General features: G+C 26.5%; 14 protein-coding genes across 14 annotated transcripts in view, besides 29 other annotated features; 8 read left to right on the top strand and 6 right to left on the bottom strand.

Moving 5' to 3' along the window:
* Positions 1-36: 36 nt before the first annotated feature.
* Positions 37-61: a sequence feature (AT_rich).
* Positions 62-339: 278 nt separating this feature from the next.
* Positions 340-397: a microsatellite.
* A 142-nt stretch (positions 398-539) lies between these two features.
* Positions 540-654: a sequence feature (AT_rich).
* Positions 655-837: 183 nt separating this feature from the next.
* On the top strand, positions 838-1,504 carry EDI_061620 (uncharacterized protein; the record flags this gene model as incomplete). Its single annotated transcript, XM_001734014.1, has 2 exons — positions 838-963; positions 1,028-1,504. The coding sequence occupies 2 exons, from the start codon at positions 838-840 to the stop codon at positions 1,502-1,504; spliced, it is 603 nt and encodes a 200-aa protein (XP_001734066.1).
* Positions 1,502-1,557: a sequence feature (AT_rich).
* A 36-nt stretch (positions 1,558-1,593) lies between these two features.
* Positions 1,594-2,712, bottom strand: EDI_061610 (hspc200, putative; the record flags this gene model as incomplete). Its single annotated transcript, XM_001734013.1, has 1 exon — positions 1,594-2,712. The coding sequence occupies one exon, from the start codon at positions 2,710-2,712 to the stop codon at positions 1,594-1,596; it is 1,119 nt and encodes a 372-aa protein (XP_001734065.1).
* Positions 2,713-2,742: 30 nt separating this feature from the next.
* Positions 2,743-2,880: a sequence feature (AT_rich).
* A 19-nt stretch (positions 2,881-2,899) lies between these two features.
* EDI_061600 (uncharacterized protein) lies at positions 2,900-4,057 on the top strand (the record flags this gene model as incomplete). The annotated part of the gene is made up of 1 exon (XM_001734012.1): positions 2,900-4,057. One exon carries the CDS (start codon positions 2,900-2,902, stop codon positions 4,055-4,057), a length of 1,158 nt encoding a protein of 385 aa, XP_001734064.1.
* A 121-nt stretch (positions 4,058-4,178) lies between these two features.
* EDI_061590 (puromycin-sensitive aminopeptidase, putative) lies at positions 4,179-6,662 on the top strand (the record flags this gene model as incomplete). The annotated part of the gene is made up of 1 exon (XM_001734011.1): positions 4,179-6,662. One exon carries the CDS (start codon positions 4,179-4,181, stop codon positions 6,660-6,662), a length of 2,484 nt encoding a protein of 827 aa, XP_001734063.1.
* Positions 5,533-5,562: a sequence feature (AT_rich).
* Positions 6,663-7,135: 473 nt separating the features above from the next.
* Positions 7,136-7,250: a microsatellite.
* Positions 7,251-7,569: 319 nt separating this feature from the next.
* On the bottom strand, positions 7,570-9,597 carry EDI_061580 (ribosome biogenesis protein tsr1, putative; the record flags this gene model as incomplete). The annotated part of the gene is made up of 1 exon (XM_001734010.1): positions 7,570-9,597. One exon carries the CDS (start codon positions 9,595-9,597, stop codon positions 7,570-7,572), a length of 2,028 nt encoding a protein of 675 aa, XP_001734062.1.
* Positions 8,717-8,755: a microsatellite.
* A 49-nt stretch (positions 9,598-9,646) lies between the features above and the next one.
* Positions 9,647-9,684: a microsatellite.
* A 20-nt stretch (positions 9,685-9,704) lies between these two features.
* On the top strand, positions 9,705-10,550 carry EDI_061570 (uncharacterized protein; the record flags this gene model as incomplete). Its single annotated transcript, XM_001734009.1, has 2 exons — positions 9,705-10,114; positions 10,166-10,550. The coding sequence occupies 2 exons, from the start codon at positions 9,705-9,707 to the stop codon at positions 10,548-10,550; spliced, it is 795 nt and encodes a 264-aa protein (XP_001734061.1).
* Positions 10,546-10,586: a sequence feature (AT_rich).
* Positions 10,587-10,594: 8 nt separating this feature from the next.
* Positions 10,595-10,645: a microsatellite.
* Positions 10,646-10,688: 43 nt separating this feature from the next.
* Positions 10,689-12,332, bottom strand: EDI_061560 (serine/threonine protein kinase, putative; the record flags this gene model as incomplete). The annotated part of the gene is made up of 1 exon (XM_001734008.1): positions 10,689-12,332. The coding sequence occupies one exon, from the start codon at positions 12,330-12,332 to the stop codon at positions 10,689-10,691; it is 1,644 nt and encodes a 547-aa protein (XP_001734060.1).
* A 10-nt stretch (positions 12,333-12,342) lies between these two features.
* Positions 12,343-12,426: a microsatellite.
* An 85-nt stretch (positions 12,427-12,511) lies between these two features.
* Positions 12,512-12,539: a sequence feature (AT_rich).
* Positions 12,540-12,638: 99 nt separating this feature from the next.
* Positions 12,639-12,659: a sequence feature (AT_rich).
* A 176-nt stretch (positions 12,660-12,835) lies between these two features.
* Positions 12,836-12,864: a sequence feature (AT_rich).
* A 230-nt stretch (positions 12,865-13,094) lies between these two features.
* On the top strand, positions 13,095-14,201 carry EDI_061550 (uncharacterized protein; the record flags this gene model as incomplete). The annotated part of the gene is made up of 1 exon (XM_001734007.1): positions 13,095-14,201. The coding sequence occupies one exon, from the start codon at positions 13,095-13,097 to the stop codon at positions 14,199-14,201; it is 1,107 nt and encodes a 368-aa protein (XP_001734059.1).
* Positions 14,202-14,411: 210 nt separating this feature from the next.
* Positions 14,412-14,474: a sequence feature (AT_rich).
* Positions 14,473-15,334, top strand: EDI_061540 (zinc finger protein DHHC domain containing protein, putative; the record flags this gene model as incomplete). Its single annotated transcript, XM_001734006.1, has 2 exons — positions 14,473-14,825; positions 14,911-15,334. 2 exons carry the CDS (start codon positions 14,473-14,475, stop codon positions 15,332-15,334), a joined length of 777 nt encoding a protein of 258 aa, XP_001734058.1.
* Positions 14,831-14,909: a sequence feature (AT_rich).
* Positions 15,225-15,251: a sequence feature (AT_rich).
* An 18-nt stretch (positions 15,335-15,352) lies between the features above and the next one.
* Positions 15,353-15,428: a sequence feature (AT_rich).
* EDI_061530 (uncharacterized protein) lies at positions 15,415-16,164 on the bottom strand (the record flags this gene model as incomplete). The annotated part of the gene is made up of 1 exon (XM_001734005.1): positions 15,415-16,164. One exon carries the CDS (start codon positions 16,162-16,164, stop codon positions 15,415-15,417), a length of 750 nt encoding a protein of 249 aa, XP_001734057.1.
* Positions 16,005-16,065: a sequence feature (AT_rich).
* A 12-nt stretch (positions 16,165-16,176) lies between the features above and the next one.
* Positions 16,177-16,272: a sequence feature (AT_rich).
* A 53-nt stretch (positions 16,273-16,325) lies between these two features.
* EDI_061520 (Arp2/3 complex-activating protein rickA, putative) lies at positions 16,326-17,916 on the top strand (the record flags this gene model as incomplete). The annotated part of the gene is made up of 2 exons (XM_001734004.1): positions 16,326-16,400; positions 16,453-17,916. 2 exons carry the CDS (start codon positions 16,326-16,328, stop codon positions 17,914-17,916), a joined length of 1,539 nt encoding a protein of 512 aa, XP_001734056.1.
* Positions 16,378-16,399: a sequence feature (AT_rich).
* A 121-nt stretch (positions 17,917-18,037) lies between the features above and the next one.
* Positions 18,038-18,066: a sequence feature (AT_rich).
* A 101-nt stretch (positions 18,067-18,167) lies between these two features.
* On the top strand, positions 18,168-19,180 carry EDI_061510 (ribose-phosphate pyrophosphokinase, putative; the record flags this gene model as incomplete). Its single annotated transcript, XM_001734003.1, has 2 exons — positions 18,168-18,840; positions 18,906-19,180. 2 exons carry the CDS (start codon positions 18,168-18,170, stop codon positions 19,178-19,180), a joined length of 948 nt encoding a protein of 315 aa, XP_001734055.1.
* Positions 19,181-19,262: 82 nt separating this feature from the next.
* Positions 19,263-19,321: a sequence feature (AT_rich).
* Positions 19,322-19,365: 44 nt separating this feature from the next.
* Positions 19,366-20,568, bottom strand: EDI_061500 (vacuolar protein sorting-associated protein, putative; the record flags this gene model as incomplete). Its single annotated transcript, XM_001734002.1, has 1 exon — positions 19,366-20,568. The coding sequence occupies one exon, from the start codon at positions 20,566-20,568 to the stop codon at positions 19,366-19,368; it is 1,203 nt and encodes a 400-aa protein (XP_001734054.1).
* Positions 19,432-19,490: a microsatellite.
* A 2-nt stretch (positions 20,569-20,570) lies between the features above and the next one.
* Positions 20,571-20,674: a microsatellite.
* Positions 20,584-20,653: a microsatellite.
* A 2-nt stretch (positions 20,675-20,676) lies between the features above and the next one.
* Positions 20,677-20,770: a sequence feature (AT_rich).
* A 41-nt stretch (positions 20,771-20,811) lies between these two features.
* EDI_061390 (uncharacterized protein) overlaps positions 20,812-21,320 on the bottom strand; it is a gene marked incomplete at both ends in the record, with an annotated part of 1,059 nt that continues 550 nt past the window's right edge. The window contains 2 exons of the mRNA XM_001734001.1: positions 20,812-21,019; positions 21,074-21,228. Of these exons, the coding sequence (XP_001734053.1) occupies positions 20,812-21,019; positions 21,074-21,228 (363 nt within the window). The remainder of the gene's footprint in view (positions 21,020-21,073; positions 21,229-21,320) is intronic.
* Positions 21,031-21,068: a sequence feature (AT_rich).

Genomic DNA, 21,320 nt, shown 5'->3' with positions numbered 1-21,320 from the left:
TATTGATATTAAGTATCAAACAACAAAAACAGCCTGTAATATAATTTAAATTTTTATAAAAGAAAAAGATATCCAATAGTGAGATTAAAATAAAATGAATTATGTTAGTATAATGAAAATAACTTCATCTAGATAATAAAATTATAACATTATTTCGTATTATCGGAATTCTTAAAGTTGGGTACAATAAATAAAAAAACTAAATAAAGAATGTTCCTAAAATATCAGAAATTTGATGAAACAAAACTACATAAAATGAAATTAAAAACAATCAAATTTTTGAAGGTATTATCCTTTTTTTGGAACCATAAAAGTGTCCTTTTTAAATATAAAATTAATATAAAAATAAAATAATAATAATAATAATAATAATAATTTATTAATTAATAATAATAATTTATTCTATTCATAGACACTTCATATTTTGATGGTGGATAAATAAATATAAATGAGTAGAAGTTTAAAAATAATGAACCTAAAAATAAGTTGAATTATTTAAAATAACACGAAATTTATATCACTATCTATTTATAAACAACTTTTAAATAAATTATTAAAATAAGATTTTTTGTAACAATTTCATTTAAAATATTAGCATATTACAAATAATTCTTTTTAAATTAAAAAATGCTAATTTTTTGTTTTTTTTAATTACTTTCCTCTGAATAATTGACAAGGAAAAGTTATTAAACTTAACCAAGAAAGAAATAAATGTTAGAACAATATTATTAATTGTACAGAAATAAAACATCGTTCTATTTTTCGGGATTAAAGAAAAAAAAGATGAAAAGCGAAATACAAAAATTGAAAAGAACTTAAAAAAACTAAAGGTTTTGAATGACCCAGAAATACAGCTTTAAAATTTGTGTTATTGGAAATGAAAAAATAGGTAAAACATCTCTTGTACGTAGATTTCTTGAAGATAAATTTATTGAAGAATCAACACCATTCGAAGATGTTTCTGTTTGTTTTATCAAAGAAAAAAGAAAAGAAATAATATTTGTAACAGAATAGTATTGATTTATAGGTAAGTAAAAAAGTTATTTATAATAACAAAGAAGTTATTTTAAATTTTATGGATCCATTAGGAACAGATGTTAGTACAACCGCTACATTTTATAATGATGCGAATTTATTAATTGCATTATTTGATGAAACAGAAAAAGATTCTATACAAAATTGTAAAAATTGGTTATCGTATGGAGATAGATATATTGGATCTCAATACCTTAAGTTGATTGTAGGAAATAAACTTGATAGTAATGATAAAAAAGTAACAGAAGAAGAATGTGAAGAAGTAGCTAAAAGTTTAAATTGTGAATATTTTGAAGTGTCAGCTAAAACAGGAGAAGGTATTAAAGAGTTATATGAACATATAATGAAAATGTTGTTTGAACCATTAAATCCAAAAGAAGATAGTAAAAAGTCATCAAATAAAAAAAGTGGAAAGAAACAATCAGAAAAAAATGGAGAGAAAAAGAAAGGAGGGTGTGTTTTACTCTAAAAATTAATTTTTTATTTTGTTACTTTTTAAAGTTTTAATTAAAAATAATAATAGAATTAGAATTAACGAAGAATAATTCAATCAATCAATCACCATTGAAAACCCTTTAATGCACGATAATTTGGTAATTGAATATCTGGGTATTGTGTTGGTAAAAGGTTAATCATATCATCTATAAATCCACGTGGAAGAGATTGGATTGACTCTAAAACAGATGGTACTGAAATATGTTTTAATAAAGTATATATTAAACCTTGAAACAATGACTCATAGAAATAACGATGGTCTTGTGTTTTAAAGAATTCAACTAATACACCAATTTCAGATAAATCACTTTGAATAATTTGTTCGATTACTTTTATTATTAATGGAACTATTGAACCTAAGCGTTGTGGATGAGAAAGACGAAGAATTTCAATTGCATGAGTAATAGGTTTGGAAGTTAATAATAAAGAGTCTGTTGTATGTGTATAACAATAATTTAACATTACAATAAGAGATTCTGGTGATAAAGAAAGTTGTGAACTCGAAGGGATCAAAGCAAAATAAGGGATTTCATTAAATACAATAGAAGAATGAACGTTTAGAGGTGCGTCTAAAGGAGGAGTAGAATTAATGGAATAATCACAAAGTTGTTTATCAAATGGTTGATAATCAATTTCATAGGTAAAATCTCCAGATGGAATCATTAATTTAGATGATAAATCACCCCATTTTGACAAGTTCATTTTAGATAGTCCTTCTATTAATTCTTGTGGTGTAACGTAATCAATAAACATTCTAATTAAATTTATATAATTCTCTTTACAACAATAATCAATAGCTGTTGGTGCTAATCCATTTGAATGAAATAATAGATATTCAGCGATTGGTAAAAATCCTCGTTTACATGCTAGTGTTAATGCGTTATTCTTTTGTGAATCAAGAATTGCTGGATTTGCATTATCGTGAAGAAGTATTCTAGTTAATGTCAATCTACCTTCTTGTACAGCAAAATGTAATGCAGTTTTTCCATTGATTGTTTGTGCATTAACATCTGCACCATGCCTTATTAGTATTCTAATAACTGCTTCATTTCCAAATAATGCTGCATAATGAATAGGATACATTCCGTTTTCATCAGGTGAATTAAAAGGTATTCCATCATCAATCATTTTAAGTAAATCGTTAGCCCCTCCATTTTGACATATCTCAAGTATTGATTTCATGAATTGGTTTTTTCTCTTTTCATCATCTACAAATTATAATTTTAAAACAAAAAAATATTTTTTTTTTTTTAAATTTGTTTTTATAAATTATACTATTATTAATTATTTTTTTTTCTTCTTTTCTTTAATCAAAAAAAAATAAAAAAAATTTTTTAAAACTAAAAATTTGTGATAAGAAAAAGTAAAAATGCAAACACCACCTAAACCAAAACCTTTGAGCGATGAAGACCTTTTTTCAAATTGTTTAGATTTAGCATATTATCAGTATAACCTTGAATCAATTGAAGATGAAAATGATGGATATGATGAATTTGTACAATCATTTGAAGAACTTTATGGTGCAGCACGTCAACGATATCAAGGGAAAATAAATAATGAATCATTTTATAAAAGAAAGAATGATAGTGTTACTATATTTGGTAAGTTATATGACGCTTGTTTAAATTCATTTAATACAGATGATATTCTTGAGTTTATGGGAAGTAGATATGAAGCTATGGAGAAAATGAAAGTTGGAGTAAATAAATTTTTAGAAAGATATCCAAATATTTCTAGTGTTGAATTAACTAATATGATTATCACAGATCTTATAGAACATAGAGTACGTCCAATTGATAAAAGTATTATGAAGTCATTAAAAAATGAATTAGGTGATCCATTTTATTTTATTTCTGATGCCCTTCGATTTGCCCTTGTTCCATTTCTTGATGCTGCTAAAGGAATTGAGACAAAATATGGTAAAAAATATCCAGAAGCTATGATGAATCTTTTTGAAGATACTGTTGTAAAAACTGTTGATTCTGCTAGGCTCTTATTCAAAAATGATTTAAAAGGTGTTGAACAATTTATTAAAACTTTCATGAAAGGTCATCAAAAAATGTCTGGTAAAAATGCACAATTTAATGATATGATGGGAGTATTTGGTGCTCAATTAATACTTGAAAAGTATTGTAAAGCACGTAATCTTACATATATTCCTGATGACGGTAATTTTGATGATTTATTAGTATCTATGCAACCGATGATGAGTGCTATGGGAACAATGCAAGAAATTGTTAGAGAATTTCCACGAAATGAAGAAGAAAGTAAAGAAGAGGAAAATAAAGGAGATGAGTCTTTATTTGAAGAGTGTTTAAATGAATGTAAAACAAAAGACTTCTATTATAACTTCAATATGAATGGAAAAAATATTACTGTATGGGAAGGAATGAGCATTAATGAACTAATGACGGAATTTAACATTGAAGAAGAGAAGGAAGAAAACCCTCAAAACAATACAACAAATCAACCAACTACCACTATTCAAATAGAAAATGAAATAAAAGATGAACCAGAATACATTTAATTTTCTCTTTCATTACATTAATTGATTTATTTGATAAACCTCAATGATGTATTAATGAATCATCATGAACGTCATTTCACTTTCTTCAACTAAAAACCTTTGAGAACTTTTTATTTCATTAATGACCGAAATTTTACCAACTAACTTTATTCCATTACATTATAAAATTTATGTCAAACCTGATCCTGAATTAAGTTTAAATTATGGCAAAATAACTATTATCATTGATTGTATCCAACCAACAAATGAACTTGTTTTGAATGGTGTTGGAATAAAAGATATTAAATCTCGTTGTATTAAACCTCAATGTCATGAACTAACTGTCAAAGAAGATAAAGAAAAAGAACAACTTATTTTTACTGGAATGCGTTTTGAACAAGGTAAGTATGAAATTGAAATTGAATATAATGGAGATCTTCCAGCAGATGATTTATGCGGATTTTATCAATCAAAATATGAAATTGATGGTAAAACAAAAACCATTTGTTGTACTCAATTTGAGCCATCTTCTGCACGTAAAGCATTCCCATGTTTTGATGAACCAAATTATAAAGCTACTTTTGATATAATAATGGAGGTACCTAAAGAAGATGATTGTTTTTCTAATATGCCAATTAAAGCTGTTACAGAACATGGAGAATTTAAAATTGTTGAATTTGAAAGAACTTTAAAGATGTCTACTTATTTAATTGCTTTTGTTAATGGAGAATTTACTAGTTATTATGGAGAAACTGTTAGAGGAATTAAATTAGGACTTCATTTCCCAAAAAGTCATAAAAATGTATCAAAATTTGCTCTTGATACTATGAGCAAATGTCTTACATTATATGAACAAGCGTATGATATTAAATATCCATTACCAAAATGTGACTGGATAGCTTTACCAGATTTTGAAGCTGGTGCAATGGAAAATTGGGGATGTATTACTTCACGTGAAACTGAAGTTGTTCTTCAAGAAAACGCTTCTAGCCAGTCATTAAAACGTTGTGCTAGTGTTGTGTGCCATGAACTAGCACATATGTGGTTTGGTGATTTAGTTACAATGAAATGGTGGAATGACCTTTGGCTTAATGAAGGATTTGCTAGTTATATGGGAGATTTGTTTGCTACAGCCACTTTATTCCCTGAATGGCATATGAACGTTTCTAATGAATTTGAATCAGTTCTTCCAGCTTTAGATTCAGATGGATGTAGTTCAACTCATCCAGTTAGTGTTCCCGTAAAGAAAGCCAGTGATATAGAACAATTATTTGATTTAATTTCATATAATAAAGGTAGTGCATTGATTGATATGATGATTAATTATGTTGGATTTGATAAATTTATGAAAGGAATAAGTTTATATTTGAAGAAGTATATGTACGGTAATGCCGTTAGTGATGAAATGTGGAAATGTGTTGGAGAAGTTTGTGGTATTGATTTAAAGGATATAGTTCAAGAATGGACATATAAAGCAGGTTTTCCAGTTGTTTCAGTTAAAATAGAAAATAATAAATTATTTATTTCACAAGAAAGATGTGGATGTAAATCAGAACAATTATGGAAAATACCAATGATTCTTTCATGTGGAGGATATAAACAAACATATTTATTGACAAAAAAAAGTGCATGTATTGAATGGAATCAACCATATGTTATTGCAAATACTATGAGTACTGGATTTTATAGAGTTCAATACTCTGAACAGTTACTTGATGTTCTTAAACAACAAACACTATGTCAAACTGAAACAATGAGTATTCTTGATGATTTATATTCACTATGTAAAATTGGTAAAGTTTCATCAAAAAATTATCTTGCCTTTATTAAAACTTTAAAACCATTTGTATCAGACACTTATCAAGTTGCACGAGTTGTTTGTGAGCATTTAACTGAACTTAAAAGTGTTTTTAGAGGAACTGAAGTTGTTCAATTTGTTATTCAACAAAGAGAAAGATTGCTTGGACCGGCATTACAACAATTAGGATTAAAAACTATTCCAGGTGAATCTATAGAAGATGCTAAGTTAAGAAGTTTATGTTTGACTACTCTCAATAATCAAGAAAGTATTAAAGAAGCTTTTAATATTATTGAAGCTGGTGATTTAAGTAAAGTTGATGCAGAAATGAGACAACCAATTTGTATAATTGCTGGAAGAAATGCTACAGAACCAATTTTTGAGAAATTATGTCAGTTATATTTGAATGGAGAAACACCAGAAATAAAAAGAAACGCACTAAGAGGCTTAGGATTAGTTAAAAATGAAGAGATTATTAAAAAAGTTATTGACTTTGCAACTAATAAAGTGAGACAACAAGACTTCTGTTTTGTTATGATTCTTTCATTACTAGGTGAAAGTGAACTTCCTTGTCAATGGGTAGAAAATCATATTGATTATATTAATGAGAAATTTGGTACAGGAATGTCTTCTATTAGAAATTGGATTTTAGAAGGACTCTTAGGACATTATTCATCTCATGAAAAATATCAATATTACACTCAATTCTTTATCGACCATCCAGCTGTAGGTTCTGAAAATACTATTAAACAATCATTAGAGAAAATGTTAAATCGTGCAGATTGGATTAAAAGAGATCTTTCTGATATGCTTTCTTATCTCCACTAATTCAAATTCTCAGTTTATTTTCTTTTCTTCCTTTTTTTATGATATTTTGAGTTTATTTATTGGTTTATTAAAATTGAAAACAAAGGAATAAAAAACAACATTTTCTGTTATTGTTCTAGTAAAAATAGAATAGATGTTACAATTATAATTAATAAGATAATTAACATTATTCTAATCAATTACTCTTAAAAATAATTTGATCATTCTCAATAATAAAAAGGACATTCTAGTAATAATTTGAAATGAACTTTATTATGAAATCTATACAACTTTTATAAATAATTAAGGTGTATTGAATTATAGAATAAAAGTGATTAAAAAATAATACAATGATTAGTCCATTCAATTTAATAATATATAAAAGAACCAAATGAAGTGTAGTGTATCTTAGAGAAAGATAATTGAATAAAGATTTATTCTAAATAAAGAAATGATTCAAACAAGAGTCAAGAATTAAGAAAGGAGATTTTTTTAAAAAAGAATAAAGAAAAACGAGATATGTAGAAAAAAAGATAAAATTTAAGGTGAATGAAAGTATCAATAAAAATGAAAAAAAATAAAAACCCTAAAAAAACTTAAATTTAAAATTTGATAGATGTCAAACGGTATTAGTTATACTATCGAAGGAGAAGATCATACTTTCGCTAACCCATTAAGACATGTCATTGCAAATTTACCAGATACAGATTTATGTGGATATAGTATTCCTCATCCAAGTGATACAAAAGTTGTTTTCAGAATTCAAACACAAAAATCAAGCAATAAAACTCCTTTTGATGTAATGGAAGAAGGATGTAAAGAACTTATTAGACAAATGGATGAATTAAATGAACTTTATGAAGCTGCTTTTTAAATGATTGATTTTTTAAATAGTAATTTATCTTGAACAAATAAATTAAAAACTCAATCAATTAGCAGAAACAAGTGGTGGAAGCGGGAAAACTCTTCTGTACAATGCTAAAGTTACAACATCATTTGATTTTAATTGTTGTTCAAATGTACATTTAACTAAACCTTTTTCACCTAAAGAACATAAAATATTTCCACATACCCCTTGTTTTGTAAATAATTCAATAGGTTTAAACCATTTAGCATCTGACGGTTGAGTAAATAATCCTCTAATAGTTGCTTTTCTTTTACCAATTTTAATTGGTGTTCCTGTTAATAACACTCTTTCAATCAATATTCTTGATGGATCTACATTATCTACTGTTCCAGTAGCAACAAGTTCTTCATTTCCATCAACATTCATAAATAACATTGCAGGTGCTGGTGGATATGTTATATATCCATAAAATGATCCAATGACACAACTACCAGGAGCAGCCCATCGAATTATTTTATATTTATTTCCCATCATTCCATTTTCAGTAAATACAATATTTCGTTGATATCTTCTATCTCCAATTTGAATTGTAAATGTTGTATTTGATTTTAATGGTAATGAATCTGGTTCGATTGTAAATAATACATGTATAATTGATTGTTCATTTTCGTATTGTCTTAATGAACAAAAAACTTTGTTTACTAAAGAACCTGCATATTGTGGTGTTGATATATAAAGTGAGACATACGTCCCTTCTTCAACTCCATCTTCTACATCTTTAAAACATTCACACATTCTTTTATAATTATCAAATTGAACAAGATCATTATATTCTTTTGGTAATTCTTCATCACAATCCCATTCACTTTGTCTCAATGATCTAAGCCCTCTATATCCTTTAAAAGTTTCTTTAGCAGACTCTCCTCGTTTAACTCTATACCTATCAGGAAATTCTATATATTCATTAAATAATCTATTTGTTCTTTCTTCATCAGTTTCATTAAGGTGTTCTTCATCTTCTTCTTCCATATCTAAAACATCATCAACATTCATATCATCTTCTTCAATTTCTTCAACAACTTGTTCTTCAAGTTCTTCTCCTTCATCCCCAACAATCCAAGCTCCTGTATAACTTCCTGCTCCAACTGGTACTTTTTTAGTAATATGAACTACAGTAGTAGTGTTATTTTGGGGTTCTGAAATTTCTTCTTCACTCATTTCATTAGACTCTTCTTCTTTCTCTTCATCATCTACCTCTTCTTGTTCTATCTCAAATGAATGCTCAGCTTTATTTCCAACACCATAAGGGTCAATGTCAGTTCCTATAGCCTTAACACTAACATCCCCAATACCGACAATATACCCACTATATAATCGACTTAATTGTGACCTTCTTACATACCCATTGATAACAACTCCATCTTCTTTCTTTTCTGCAGAATCAATAACAAAATATCCAGGTCCTTCAATCTTAGTTTTAACAGCCATGTCACACAAATTTCTGACAATTAACCCTCCTTCTTTTTCTGCATCATATACTCTCATTCCAGACCACCTTCCTTTCTTTAATTTTCCTTTCTCTCCTAATAGAACAATATCCCCTAATCCTTGAGCAACTAAGAAATCTAACTTTTCTTCTTCTTCTGGTGTTGTTTCTCCTCCAATAACAAATACCATAATATCAGCAATTTTACCAACATCCATTCGATTCCAGATATCTTGTTGTGTAAACCAAAGAGCTAATCGTTTATTAAATTCTGTTTTAACATATGTAATATCACCTCTAACACTAGCGACACTCCAGTGTTGAGATAATGTCTGAACAGTTTGTTGAACATTTCCACCACCAAGACTCATAAACCCAACAAGTCTTGGAGCACCAATTCCCATTTTTTCTTTTCTATTTCTTTCTAACTGTTTTTGTCTTGAAGCCATTTGCCTTTGCTTTTGTTGGTTTCTTCTAACTTCCTTTGGATCAGCCAAAATTGGTCTACAAGAAACTGTTTCAGTTTTCTTTTTTCCTTTAATCTTTTGTTGTCTTTTAGATCCAGTCCTACGTTTAAAAGGTTTGTTCTTTTGAGATAAACTACCTGATTTATGATGTTCCATTGGAAAGACTGGTAAATTGAATTAGGGTTAAGAAGATTATTGAAAGGACAAAGAAATAAAAAAAAATAAAAGAAAAAAATAAAAAAACTTTTAACTGTAAGAAGTTGATGAGTGAGAACGTGAATTGGGAAGAAATTTTAGGAATGAAGATTAATGAATTAGACGATAAAAAGTGTAAAGCTATTGTTGAAAATTCTAGTGTTATTCAAAAAATTAATGAAGTTATCCATAATAATTTAACAGTTTGTGTTGTTCAATTCATTTATCAATTGGCTAGTGATGAAAATTGTGAATTATTAGTACGAACACTTATTCCTTCATTATTATATCGAGTTCTTTGTTCTCCAACACCAGACATTATGGCTGCATTTGTTCGAGTTTATAATGAACGGTATAAACATTTAACAAAAGAGAGTTATAATTATCCTTTTATGTCTAATCTTTCAGTATTTTATAAACCAACTGTAAATAAGAATAGTTCTAAACTAACAAAACAAAGTCTTAATAATCTTGAAATGTTTGTTTTTTATAAATCGATTTAGTGGTTGTTTCTGTATTGATTATATAGAATAGAAAAACAAAGTCAATTAGATGAATTACTTCATGAAGTAACATCAGTTAATATAAGTAATGAAGAAATGGATTTAATGTTAGCTTTTCTTATTCGAGATTTTGGTAAGTTACTTGTTAACGAATCAAATGATATTCATCAAATTTATCTTCACATTCTTCAGGAGATTATTTTATTTTATTCTCAAAAAACATGGAATTTAAGTCATTATTTTACTATTGAAGTGGCAATGACATTAAGTTATCTTATTGACAACGAAGATTTATCATTATTTAAGGATGTATTTAATCAGTGTATGGATTATGCACAAACAAGTAATAACTTTTCAATGTTATTGATATTAACTCAATATGAAGAATATCTTACATTACATACTCATTAAAAATCAATATTTTTTTATAATTTTCATTTTTTATATGTTTTTGGATAACAAAAAAAAAAAAATAAAATTAATAAATAAATAATATAAAATAGAAAAAGATTCAATCATTTGATAGTTATTATTTTCTTTTTCTTATCATTACACCATTTCAATTTTATTAGAGAATTCTTGTAATAATAAATCTAAAAGACTGAAATGTTGAGAAGCATCAGAGTCCCATAACATAGCCTTATGACAATCAACAGCACATGTATATTTTTCATTAGGACTTTTGAGAATTGTTAATATCATATTATATGGGTCAACAAAATATGATATTGGATTTGTTCCAGTAAAGAAAACTTGAAGTGAATTATCTGTAAATAAAAATACATTAAAATCTTCTCTTACAATAAATTTACGAACAGTACAAGTCTTTAATCCAGTTTTTTCTGGATTACCTCCTTTTAGTTGTTTACAAAATAAATTAATAATACGACATTTTTTATTAATGTCATGAACTTGTGAATCAATTTTTTGTGCTTCAATATCTAATCTACTCATATCTCGAGCGAAATAAGTATAAAGTCCATTATTCATAAACATAGAAGTACTGTCATTAAAATTAGCTGCAATAGTTCCATCATCTAACATATATAATACACCATATTTATCTGTTTTATCTAAATAATCAACAACATAATTATATTCTGATCCTGAAATAATACATGCATTTTCTGCTGGTCTTTTAGATAAAATCATTTTAAGTGATGCAATAATAGATTCACTTGGATTATCATGAATAGATATCATATCATTTATACCGCTTCCTCCAAATTCTAACATTGTACAGTCAATGTCTTTTGATAATGCTTCTATAGGTAAACTATTTGGAACTCTATTTGGTGCAAAAAAAGCATATTCTAATATTTCTGATGCACTTGGACGTAAAGAAGAATCTTTTTGTAACAAAGCACTAATTAGTTTTACTAATGTATCAGAAATAGGACGTTTTGGAAAAGAGAATTCACATTTTTCAATTCTTTTATATACAACTTCTCTTGTTGAAGAATTAAATGGAGTAATTCCAAATTTTAAATAATACAACATAACACCAAATGCCCAAATATCTACTTGATATGAATGACCAGTTTTTGCAATAATTTCTGGTGCCATTGATGTTGGAGTACCACACATAGTCATTCTATTTTTATGTTCTTGATCTATTCTAGCAGCTAAACCAAAGTCACCAATTTTAACATTCATATTATGAATAAAGATATTAGCTAATTTTAAATCTCTATGAATAATTTTACAACTATGAAGATATACTATTCCTTCTAATACTTGTTTCATCCAATACGCTATTTCTGGTTCATGTAATTTTTTTCTTTTAACTAATACTTCTTTTAATGTTTCTTGATTACATAAATTAAGTAAAATATATACATATTTACTATCTTCAAACACATCTTGTAATTTTACTATTCTACAATTATCTAATGAATTATGTATTTCAATTTCACTTTTAAGTTTTGTTAAAAATACTCCTTTTAATGGTTCTTTACGAATAACTTTAGCTGCATATTCCTGGTTATTACCTTTTTCGATTACTTTAAACACTGTTCCAAAACCACCCCTTCCTAATAACTTTACTTTTTCATATACTCTTTCTTTACGTACTCCATCTTCAATTGTTGTACAATAAATAGGAGTGAGATCCTTTGCAACTGATGGATCATTGATTGAAGCAACTTTTTTCTGTACATTTGGCTGTCTTGGTAATTTAGACTCTTTGCTCATGATTTGAGAGATTTTAATTTGTTTTTTTAAGTTTTGTTTTTTATTTTTATTTTTTTTTTTCGTTATTTTTATTTTTATATTTTTTGTTACTTTTGTAATTCAATTAATATTTTGTTATTTATCCCTTTTGGAAAAGTTTTATAAAAAAGAATTTTTTTTCAGAGTATTCCATCAATATCAATATAAAAAACATTTTATAAAATAAAACTACTTTTTTCTGAAAATTTCTTACTATATCAATTATACATCAACAAAGTGCCATTGGTAATTTGAGAATCCATCTTTTCTTTTTATTGTCAATAAAGGAAATAATTTAAAATAAATAAAGATTGTTCTTCATCTGTTTTTATTTTTAAAATAACTAGGGTTAAAAAAATTTTATTTTATCAAAGTACAAAACAAGATTTATGAGTCTTTACTTTTTTCTTTTTGCAGAATATCAGTTTCAGTATATTGAGTTTTCATCTAGTAAAATTACCTTCAAATTATGTTTGAAGTATCACTTTTTAATTAATAAAAAATAAAAATTTTTGTTCTTTATTCTATATCCAAATACTTTCGGGAAAATATGAGAAGATTAGGATAAGTAAACTCAACCTCAAAGGACTATCATTGAAAAAAAATTATTTCTATACCCTTCTATACTAATTTCATATAGATAAAAGAAAAAAAAGGATTGTTATTCTTAATGACTCAAAACCAAAGGGTCCTAATAAATGGGGAAGAACAACTTAGATTCCAAATCTTTTTTCAGTTACTGAGATGTCTTCTGCATTGAGAAACACCAAAAATGGCACTGAAGCCAAACGAATTTCTGTTTCATTTGAGGCTGAACAAGAAACAACATTAATGGCTCTTCTTAGTCAGTATGGAATCAAATTCATTATTCAAAGTCCACGAAAAAGTTCAGATACTTGTCAATTTATGGATATTAGAGAAGTAATAATTGATGAAGAAACATATAATTTTGCTGAATATATCGAACATCTAATCTATACGAGTGGAAAGTCAGTTGACGAAAGTAAAATTCATTATACTAAATATAATAAAAGAAATCACACAGCTGCTACTAACAATTCATTAATTTGTATGCTTGAACAATTAGGATGGAAAATTGTTTTAAAGAATACTAAGAGTTCTTCTGTTACATTAAAAATGTCACGTATTAGTGTTTTGTCTTTGGGGGCAGTTGTCATCAGTGGAGAGGACATCGCTCGTATTGGGGGTTTACTCAATAAGGGGCTCAAGAGCTTTGTCCGTGGTCACAAACGTGATACTCTACTGATGATTTCTAGTGCTGAGCTCCAATTACAATCACTTATAAACAACTTCAATTTACCAAATGAATTTAATCTTAAGCCACTTCATCGTATGATGCAACCTATTTCTATTTCTTCACATATTGGTTCGACTAATGATGTCATTTGCCCAGAATGTATTGTCAGACCAAGTTATGTGAGTGACGTTAAGAAAGGTGATGAAGATGATGAGGATAGAGTTATTGGTATTGAACCAACAAAAACTGAACAAAGTGAATATAAAAAACAAGAAGAACTAAATACACAAAGTGAATTTTTAGAAGCAGCAGTTAATGCACAAATATTTTCTCAATATGATAATGAACTTCCACCAATGCCAATTAATGAAGACCAACAATTTATTAATTATTACAATTCTCAAAATGGGTCTTGTGATTTGATTAGTAGTAATTTTACTTATTATAACAATTATATAGAACCAAATACTAATTGTTATTTTTTGTTAACTACAGTTGAAACACCAATTATTGAGAATAATGAGAACTATTGTTGGTTAAATTGTGGCGAAAATGGTTTCATTCAATCATCAGCTTACAATCCTTCAGTGTAAGGATGTAAAGCTGATGATGCTTTTAAGACCTTTTTCAGAGTTTTTTTTAAGGTCAAAACAAACTCTTTGTTGCTAGTAAAATAAAAGACATGAGTAATAAATCAACTTAAGTTTTTTAATTTTAAAAGCAACTTGGCACTGAAACAGCATACATGAAAGTATGAGATAATTCATTGCAAACATATTGGAAAAATGCTTTTGTTTTCTTTCTTTATTTTAATTTTCAAATTAAAAAATTTTTATTTTAATAAAATGAACTAAATAAATAAAAATGAATTCAAAAGAAAGGAAACTTAATGAATTATATGATTGTATTGAACATTCATTATCAATAATTGCATATTATTGTGTGCATTTATTAACACTGTTATTATTTGTTTTAAGTACTTTTAATATAATACCCCAATATAATGTAATATATCCAAATAGTTCTTTAAAGAATATTTGTATACAGAGTATTAATTGTTATTGTTTTTTCTGTATTGAATATTTCTTAATAAAATGTAAAAATACAGCAAAAAATAAAATTTCATTTCGTTATTATTCATTTAAAAGAACAGGATATTGTAAAATATGTTGTAAAGAAAAATATTTAAGAGTTCATCATTGTAGAACATGTAATTCGTTTGATATTTAAATATTTTAATTTATATATTTTAAAGAAATAAACAAAAAAAAAGAAGAAGAGAATATATAATAATTTAAATAGGTGTACATTAAGAATGGACCATCATTGCTCATGGATGAATTGTTGTATTGGACTACATAATATTAGATACTTTTATTTGTTCCTTTTATATGGATCAATAATTACAATAACAAACTTTATAAAAATTGTATTAATTCTTTATTACCATTCATTAATTCCTAATTTCTCTTTTGTTCTTTCATTAATTGGATTACTTATTTCATTTTCTTGTGGTATTTCATTACTTATTCTCTTATTAATTCAAACAATTTTTATTTCATTTAATTGTACAACTATTGAATGTTTACAATTTATTTCTTCTCTTCGTTCAGGAGTATTATTTATAAATAAATTTAAAAAATCATTATGGAAAAATTGGTGTGAAGCATTTTTAATCGAAGATTACCAATGGCAACTTCCTATTAAATTTCTTCCTTTTAATTAACTAAAAGAAAAAAGTAACAATAATTTAATTATTATATTTTTATTATACTTTTTACATAAATTAAATAAAAGAAAAAGAAATTAATTAAATTTATCTTCTAAAGGTAATTCAATACTCATTATTTTACTTAGATAATTAAATGATAATCTACTAAACATACTGTAAATTAATATTATTGGTATTAAAGTAAAAATATTAGAAAAATTAAAACGAGAAACAATTGGTTGAAAACCATACATCATTAAATAATACATTTTTACTGTAAAAATTATAAATACAAAGATAAACAAATTACATATAAATGTAATAACAGTTTGTCTTAACGTTTGTTGTATCCAATTTGATTTAGTTTTAGGAAGAACTGAGTAATAAGGAATATATAATCTATCTAAAAATAAATAAAAGACTGAAGAAGATAGTCCAAAATAAATTCCACAATGAATCATTAATGTAATTGATTCATCAATTAAAGTACTTTCTATATAGTATTGAGCTAATATACCATATTCATAAAATGAAATAATTCCTAAAATAATAGAACTTATAATTATTGTTATTAAACAATTTAATCCTCTTTTAGTAATAAAATATAATCCTGGTTCATCATCAAATACTTTATTTTCTGTACACTTCCAATGAAGTATAAGAACATTAATTCCATTAGTTATTGAAATAATAATAATACTTGTTATACTTTTTTTTGTTATTGAATTATATAAAATTAATATTAACCCATTTAATATTATACTTAATATCATGACTTTTACACTACAAAGTAGCACTCTTTTATACCCTTCTTTTCGTTTTTGAATTTGAATTGGAGTATCCATTAATTTTGAAGGTTAATTTATAAGTTTTTTTAAGATGATTAATAAACTTAATTTTAGTTTTTTATATCATAAAATTTTTTTATTGTTTTTAGAAATTTAAAAAAATTTGTTTTTCTATGAGATTTGTATTTATTTGAACTAAAAATATTCATATAACGCATATGAGTAGCACTTATTTAATGAAAGAAAAGAAAGATGAAAAAAAAATGGAGGAATATATAAAAAAAAATATTAACGTTTGGTTTAATTTTCTTGATTTTTTTAAATGAAAAGTAACTTAAATATAAGGCTATCAAAGGTGCTATGAAAAATTATAAAAAATTGATTTCTGCTAGTGAAGGTTATTGTAAAAGTGAGTCTGTTCATGCAAATCAAACTAAAATATTAACTGACGCTTTAATATTACAAAGCAATACTGGAATTAATGATTTAGATCAAGGAGTAAATAATATCATTGATATTTTACAAGTTATGTTTGCTGGAAGAAATGAAACGGCTAGATATTTTAATGACCAAATAATACCTATTTTAAAAAAGAACGCCTCTGAATACCCTCGTATGGTTTCTAATTTTGAAGACAGGTATAAAAATGATTTAAAACGGGCTGATTCTAATATTGCTTTATCACAAAAAAAGTTAAAGGCTCAACCCACTGAATTAAAACAATTTATGGAAGAAGTAAAGCAAACAGAAACTTTAAAACAACAGTGTATTGTTCAAGGACTTCATGATACAACTAAAATGGTGAGAGAATTATATTGTGGATTGATTCAATTATTTTGTAATTTATTTGAAAAAGAAAAGAATGCACTACAACAAATAGTTGATGTGTTGAAAGCAAATGAAGCTGAAATTCAAAAAATGGCTACTTCTAGTACAAATTTTGGTGAAGAAGTTGGTGAGTTGATTAAAGCAAAAAAACAGGTTCTTATTGACCTCAAAAAATTAACACCAGAATTAAGAGCTGTTTTAAAAGCAGCTGGGTTAAAGAGAAAAGATTTATGTAACCCAGAAACTGTTAAATTACTTATCACTACTGTTGAACAAGCTGTCAAAGAAGGTAAATGTGATCAAAGTGTATTAGAACAATTAACAGCTACTCCTGGTTCAGAAAATTCATTAGTTAAAACTTCATTACCCAATGGTGGACAAAGAAATGTTGATTTAGATGATTTTGAAGAAATTGATATTCCAAACTCTAACAAACATACAACTGTCTCTACCACTAATCCTCCTCAAAACCTTAAAAAACCTGAACCTGAATTAGAAACACAAATCCCTTCTGCTCCTGTTATTTCCTCTAAAAATGAAACACCACAACCTAACACCCAAACTAGACGCCCACCACCTCCTCTTCCTAATCGTAAGGTACCACCTACACTACCTTCTCGTTCAGATAATAATATTCCTCCATCATCAGTTAATCCACCACCTCCTCCTAATTTAAATGTCCCACCTCCTCCTAACTTAAATGTTCCACCACCACCTCCTACATTAAATACTCCATCTCCTAGTACAAAAACTACACCTGATGTCTCATTACCAACTGGAGGAAGATCGTTTCTTGATGACATTAACAAAGGAGGGCATGTCCTTAAGAAGACTGAACCACTTCCAGAAAAGAAAATGACTGTGGCACAACAAGATGACTTAACTAGTATGCTTGCTAATGCCATGGCAAATAGACGTAAAGATATTGAAGCTGACACATCTGAAGAAGAAGATGATGATGACGATGAGTGGAGTGACTAAGAAATGATGTTATGATTAAATCAATACATTTTATTGAAGGAGTTTTCTCATTACTCTAATAAAAATTCATTTAAAGTGTTAAAAAATAATGAAAAAAGTAGTTTTATGAAAATAAACTTCGTTTTTAATGAAAATAAAAAATAATTATTTGAAAAAGGAGTTTACTTGTTTAAATAATTGATGGGGAGTTTATTTAGGGTTGGAAATAAAGTTAGTAATGTCCAACTTTAAAATTAGTTATAATTACACATATGTCAAACTATCTTAATCTACCATTGATTGTACACACAAAAAGAAGTAAGTATTTTGCTGATCTTTTAGCTGAAAAACTTAGATATCCAATTCTTCCTGTTATCCGAAAACAATTTTCTGATGGAGAGTTATATTATAAATTTACAATTCAAAATAAAACATCATTAATTGGAAAAGATGTTTTAATTGTTTGTTCAATGGTTGATGACCAAGAATTGTTAGAACTAATTCGTCTTGGACTTGAACTTTCTGAATTAGGAACAAGAAGAAGAGTATTTGTTATTCCTTATTTGTTATATCAAACGATGAATAGAGCTTCATTGCCAGGAGAAGTAGTCACCTGTAAATCAACAGTAAGAATGCTTTCAAGTATTTCTACATGTGGATTAGGTAATTTGTATTTGTTATTAGATCTTCATACAAGTGGTATTATTCATTATTTTGAAAAAACTCAAGCAATGGAATTATATGCTCAAAAACCTTTGTATAATGCTATTGCTAAAGAAGTTGATTTTCAAAATGAAGATGTAGTCTTTGGCACAACAGATTTAGGAAGACCAAAATGGGTAGAAACATATTCAAATCTTTTTGGTGTTGGAATCGTTTTATGCAGAGCTCCAAGAGAACTTAATGAAAATTCACCAGAAATCATGAAAGAACCTATTGGAGAATGTAAAGGAAAACATGTAGTAGTATATGATGATATTGTTCGTTCAGGAAAACTGTAATTGCTGCAGCAGAAAATTATTTAAGACATGGAGCAACAAAAGTTACTTGTGTTATTTCTCATTTTGCTGTTACAAAAGAATCAATTATTCAAAGGTTAGAACAAAGTCCTATAGATAAAATTATTATTACAAACTCTCATGTTAATTCTCAACTACCTGTTGTTAAACTTTGTAAAAAAATTATAATTGTTGACGTTAGTTGTGTATTTGTTGAACAAATAGTCTCTATCTATGGTTCAGTTGGTCCAAAAACATCTTCTCCATTTGTCTTTGCTCTTGACTAATGACAAACACTTGTTTGTTTATTTTGGTTTAATTTCTTCTATCTAAAAGAATTACTATCTTTCATTTTTTTGTTGGTTTAACAAATAATTCATTTTTTTGTTTCTTATTTTTTAATTAATTAAAAACTATAACATTTAAATGAAAGAAATTCATGAATAAATCAATTCATCAAAGAAAAGGTGATTTAAAATAAGTTGTCATCATCTTGTTTATCGTCTTGAATAAATGAAGAAATGTCAATTGCTTTTGGTTCTTCTTTCTTTTCTTCTTTTGGTTCTTCTTCTTTCTTTTCTTCTTTTGATTCTTCTTGAATAGATTGTTGTGGTTGTTCAATAACAGGTTCTTTAATTTCTTCTTTTGGTTCTTCTTGAATAGATTGTTGAGATTGAACTTCTGGTAATGGTTTATTAATGTCAGATCCTTTGTAAGGGGTTTCTTGAGAACCAGCTAAACAATCAGTATTAACACTAATAGGAGCATTAGGTGATGTTTTAATTGGTTGAGGTTGTTTTCTCCATAATTTAAATTCACATTGTTTGAAATAACGTTTTCCATCTTCTTCGATTAATACTAAATGTAAATGATAAGTAACACTAAACATATTATTAACATTATGATATGATGGGGTTAAGTCTAAATTAGCTAAAAATACTCTAATTGGCATTGATTCTCCTTTAACTGGTGCACCATCCATAAGTTCATAACGAGAAAGAACTTCAGTATCAACCGTTTGATTTGGTGGAAATCCAGTAGTTTCTTTTCTTTGTATTTGAAGTTCCATACTAGCCAAAGGTAATCTTACAACTTTAAAGTAAACTTGACCTAATACAACATCAGTTAAATTATAATATGATTTAGCATATTTAAATTCAATACTTACACATTTTTCTACACCAACATCCATTAAAATTGGATCATTTTTAGTAGGTTCATCTTGATAATTAATAACCCAAATTTCTTGTTCTTTAGATAAACCAGATGAATACTTTTTATTAACTGATACTCTTAAATAATATCTTAATCTTACATTCTTTCCTGAATATGAATCATATTTTTTATCAATTCCACTAAAACTAAATGGATACATTGTTTTTTCTTCTAATATAATATTTGGTCTACTTAATTCAACTGTTTGTTGAATAAAATTCGATGTAGAACTTCTGTCATATGAATATTCTATTGATCCAATAAAATCAATTTTAATTCCTTGATGTTCATACTTTTTATCTTTTAATGTAATAACAACTTTTCCTTTAATATCTTCATTTTTCATATAAATTGGAATTTCTGTTTTTTGTTTATTAACTATTTTAGTAACTTTTTGTTTTTCATGGTCATTGTCTAATAGAATATCAATTTGAATTGGTGTACCAAATAAGAAAGCCATTCTTCTATTTTGAAGTTCTTCTTTCTTTTTTTCTAGTTTTTGAAATTTTTATTTTTTTTTTAAATCTTTTCTTTTTTCTTTATTTATGTATTTAATACATTTTTATCCTATAAAATAGATTAATATTCTTTATTTTTTATTTTCTTCAAAATTTTTGTATTTTATAATTAAATAATTTTGTGTTTATAAATCTTATTATTTAGAAGATTGTTGATGATAAAACTAAATGAAAAGGACAATAACTTATAAAAATGACCACCAGATAAGGAAGAATATGCAAAAAGCACAAACACATGCTAAAATAATTGTATTTTTACATTGATGCCATGAAATTCTATTTGTTAAACGATTTGAATCATTTAAAGTAGAATTATAGATAGAATTTCTGTTATTAATTTTATCCATTGTTTGGTTTTGTCGATCTATACTTGCATTGTCTTCAAATGCTTGACTAAAAATGAGTTTATAATATTAAAAAGAAAATTATTCAATTAATAAAACAAACTCAATCAAAATATCTGCTAATTGACTTGATCGATTAATAGAATCACGTTCTTCCCAAAGTAATTCTTGTTGTTTAGAAAACCCAGAACTAATAAGATGAATATAATAAAAAAATCTAATTCCAATTAAATCTTTATCTATCAAACTTTGACATAACTAAATTAACATTTTGAGATGATCTTTTAATTCTATCTATTTCGTTTATATTTGATTAGAATGAAGATGATATTCATTTTTTTTTTAATTTT

Source organism: Entamoeba dispar, genomic scaffold (genome assembly GCF_000209125.1).
Source record: "Entamoeba dispar SAW760 scf_1105229457945 genomic scaffold, whole genome shotgun sequence".
Taxonomy (NCBI): domain Eukaryota; phylum Evosea; order Mastigamoebida; family Endamoebidae; genus Entamoeba; species Entamoeba dispar.
This window is presented reverse-complemented; position numbering and strand designations above follow the sequence as displayed.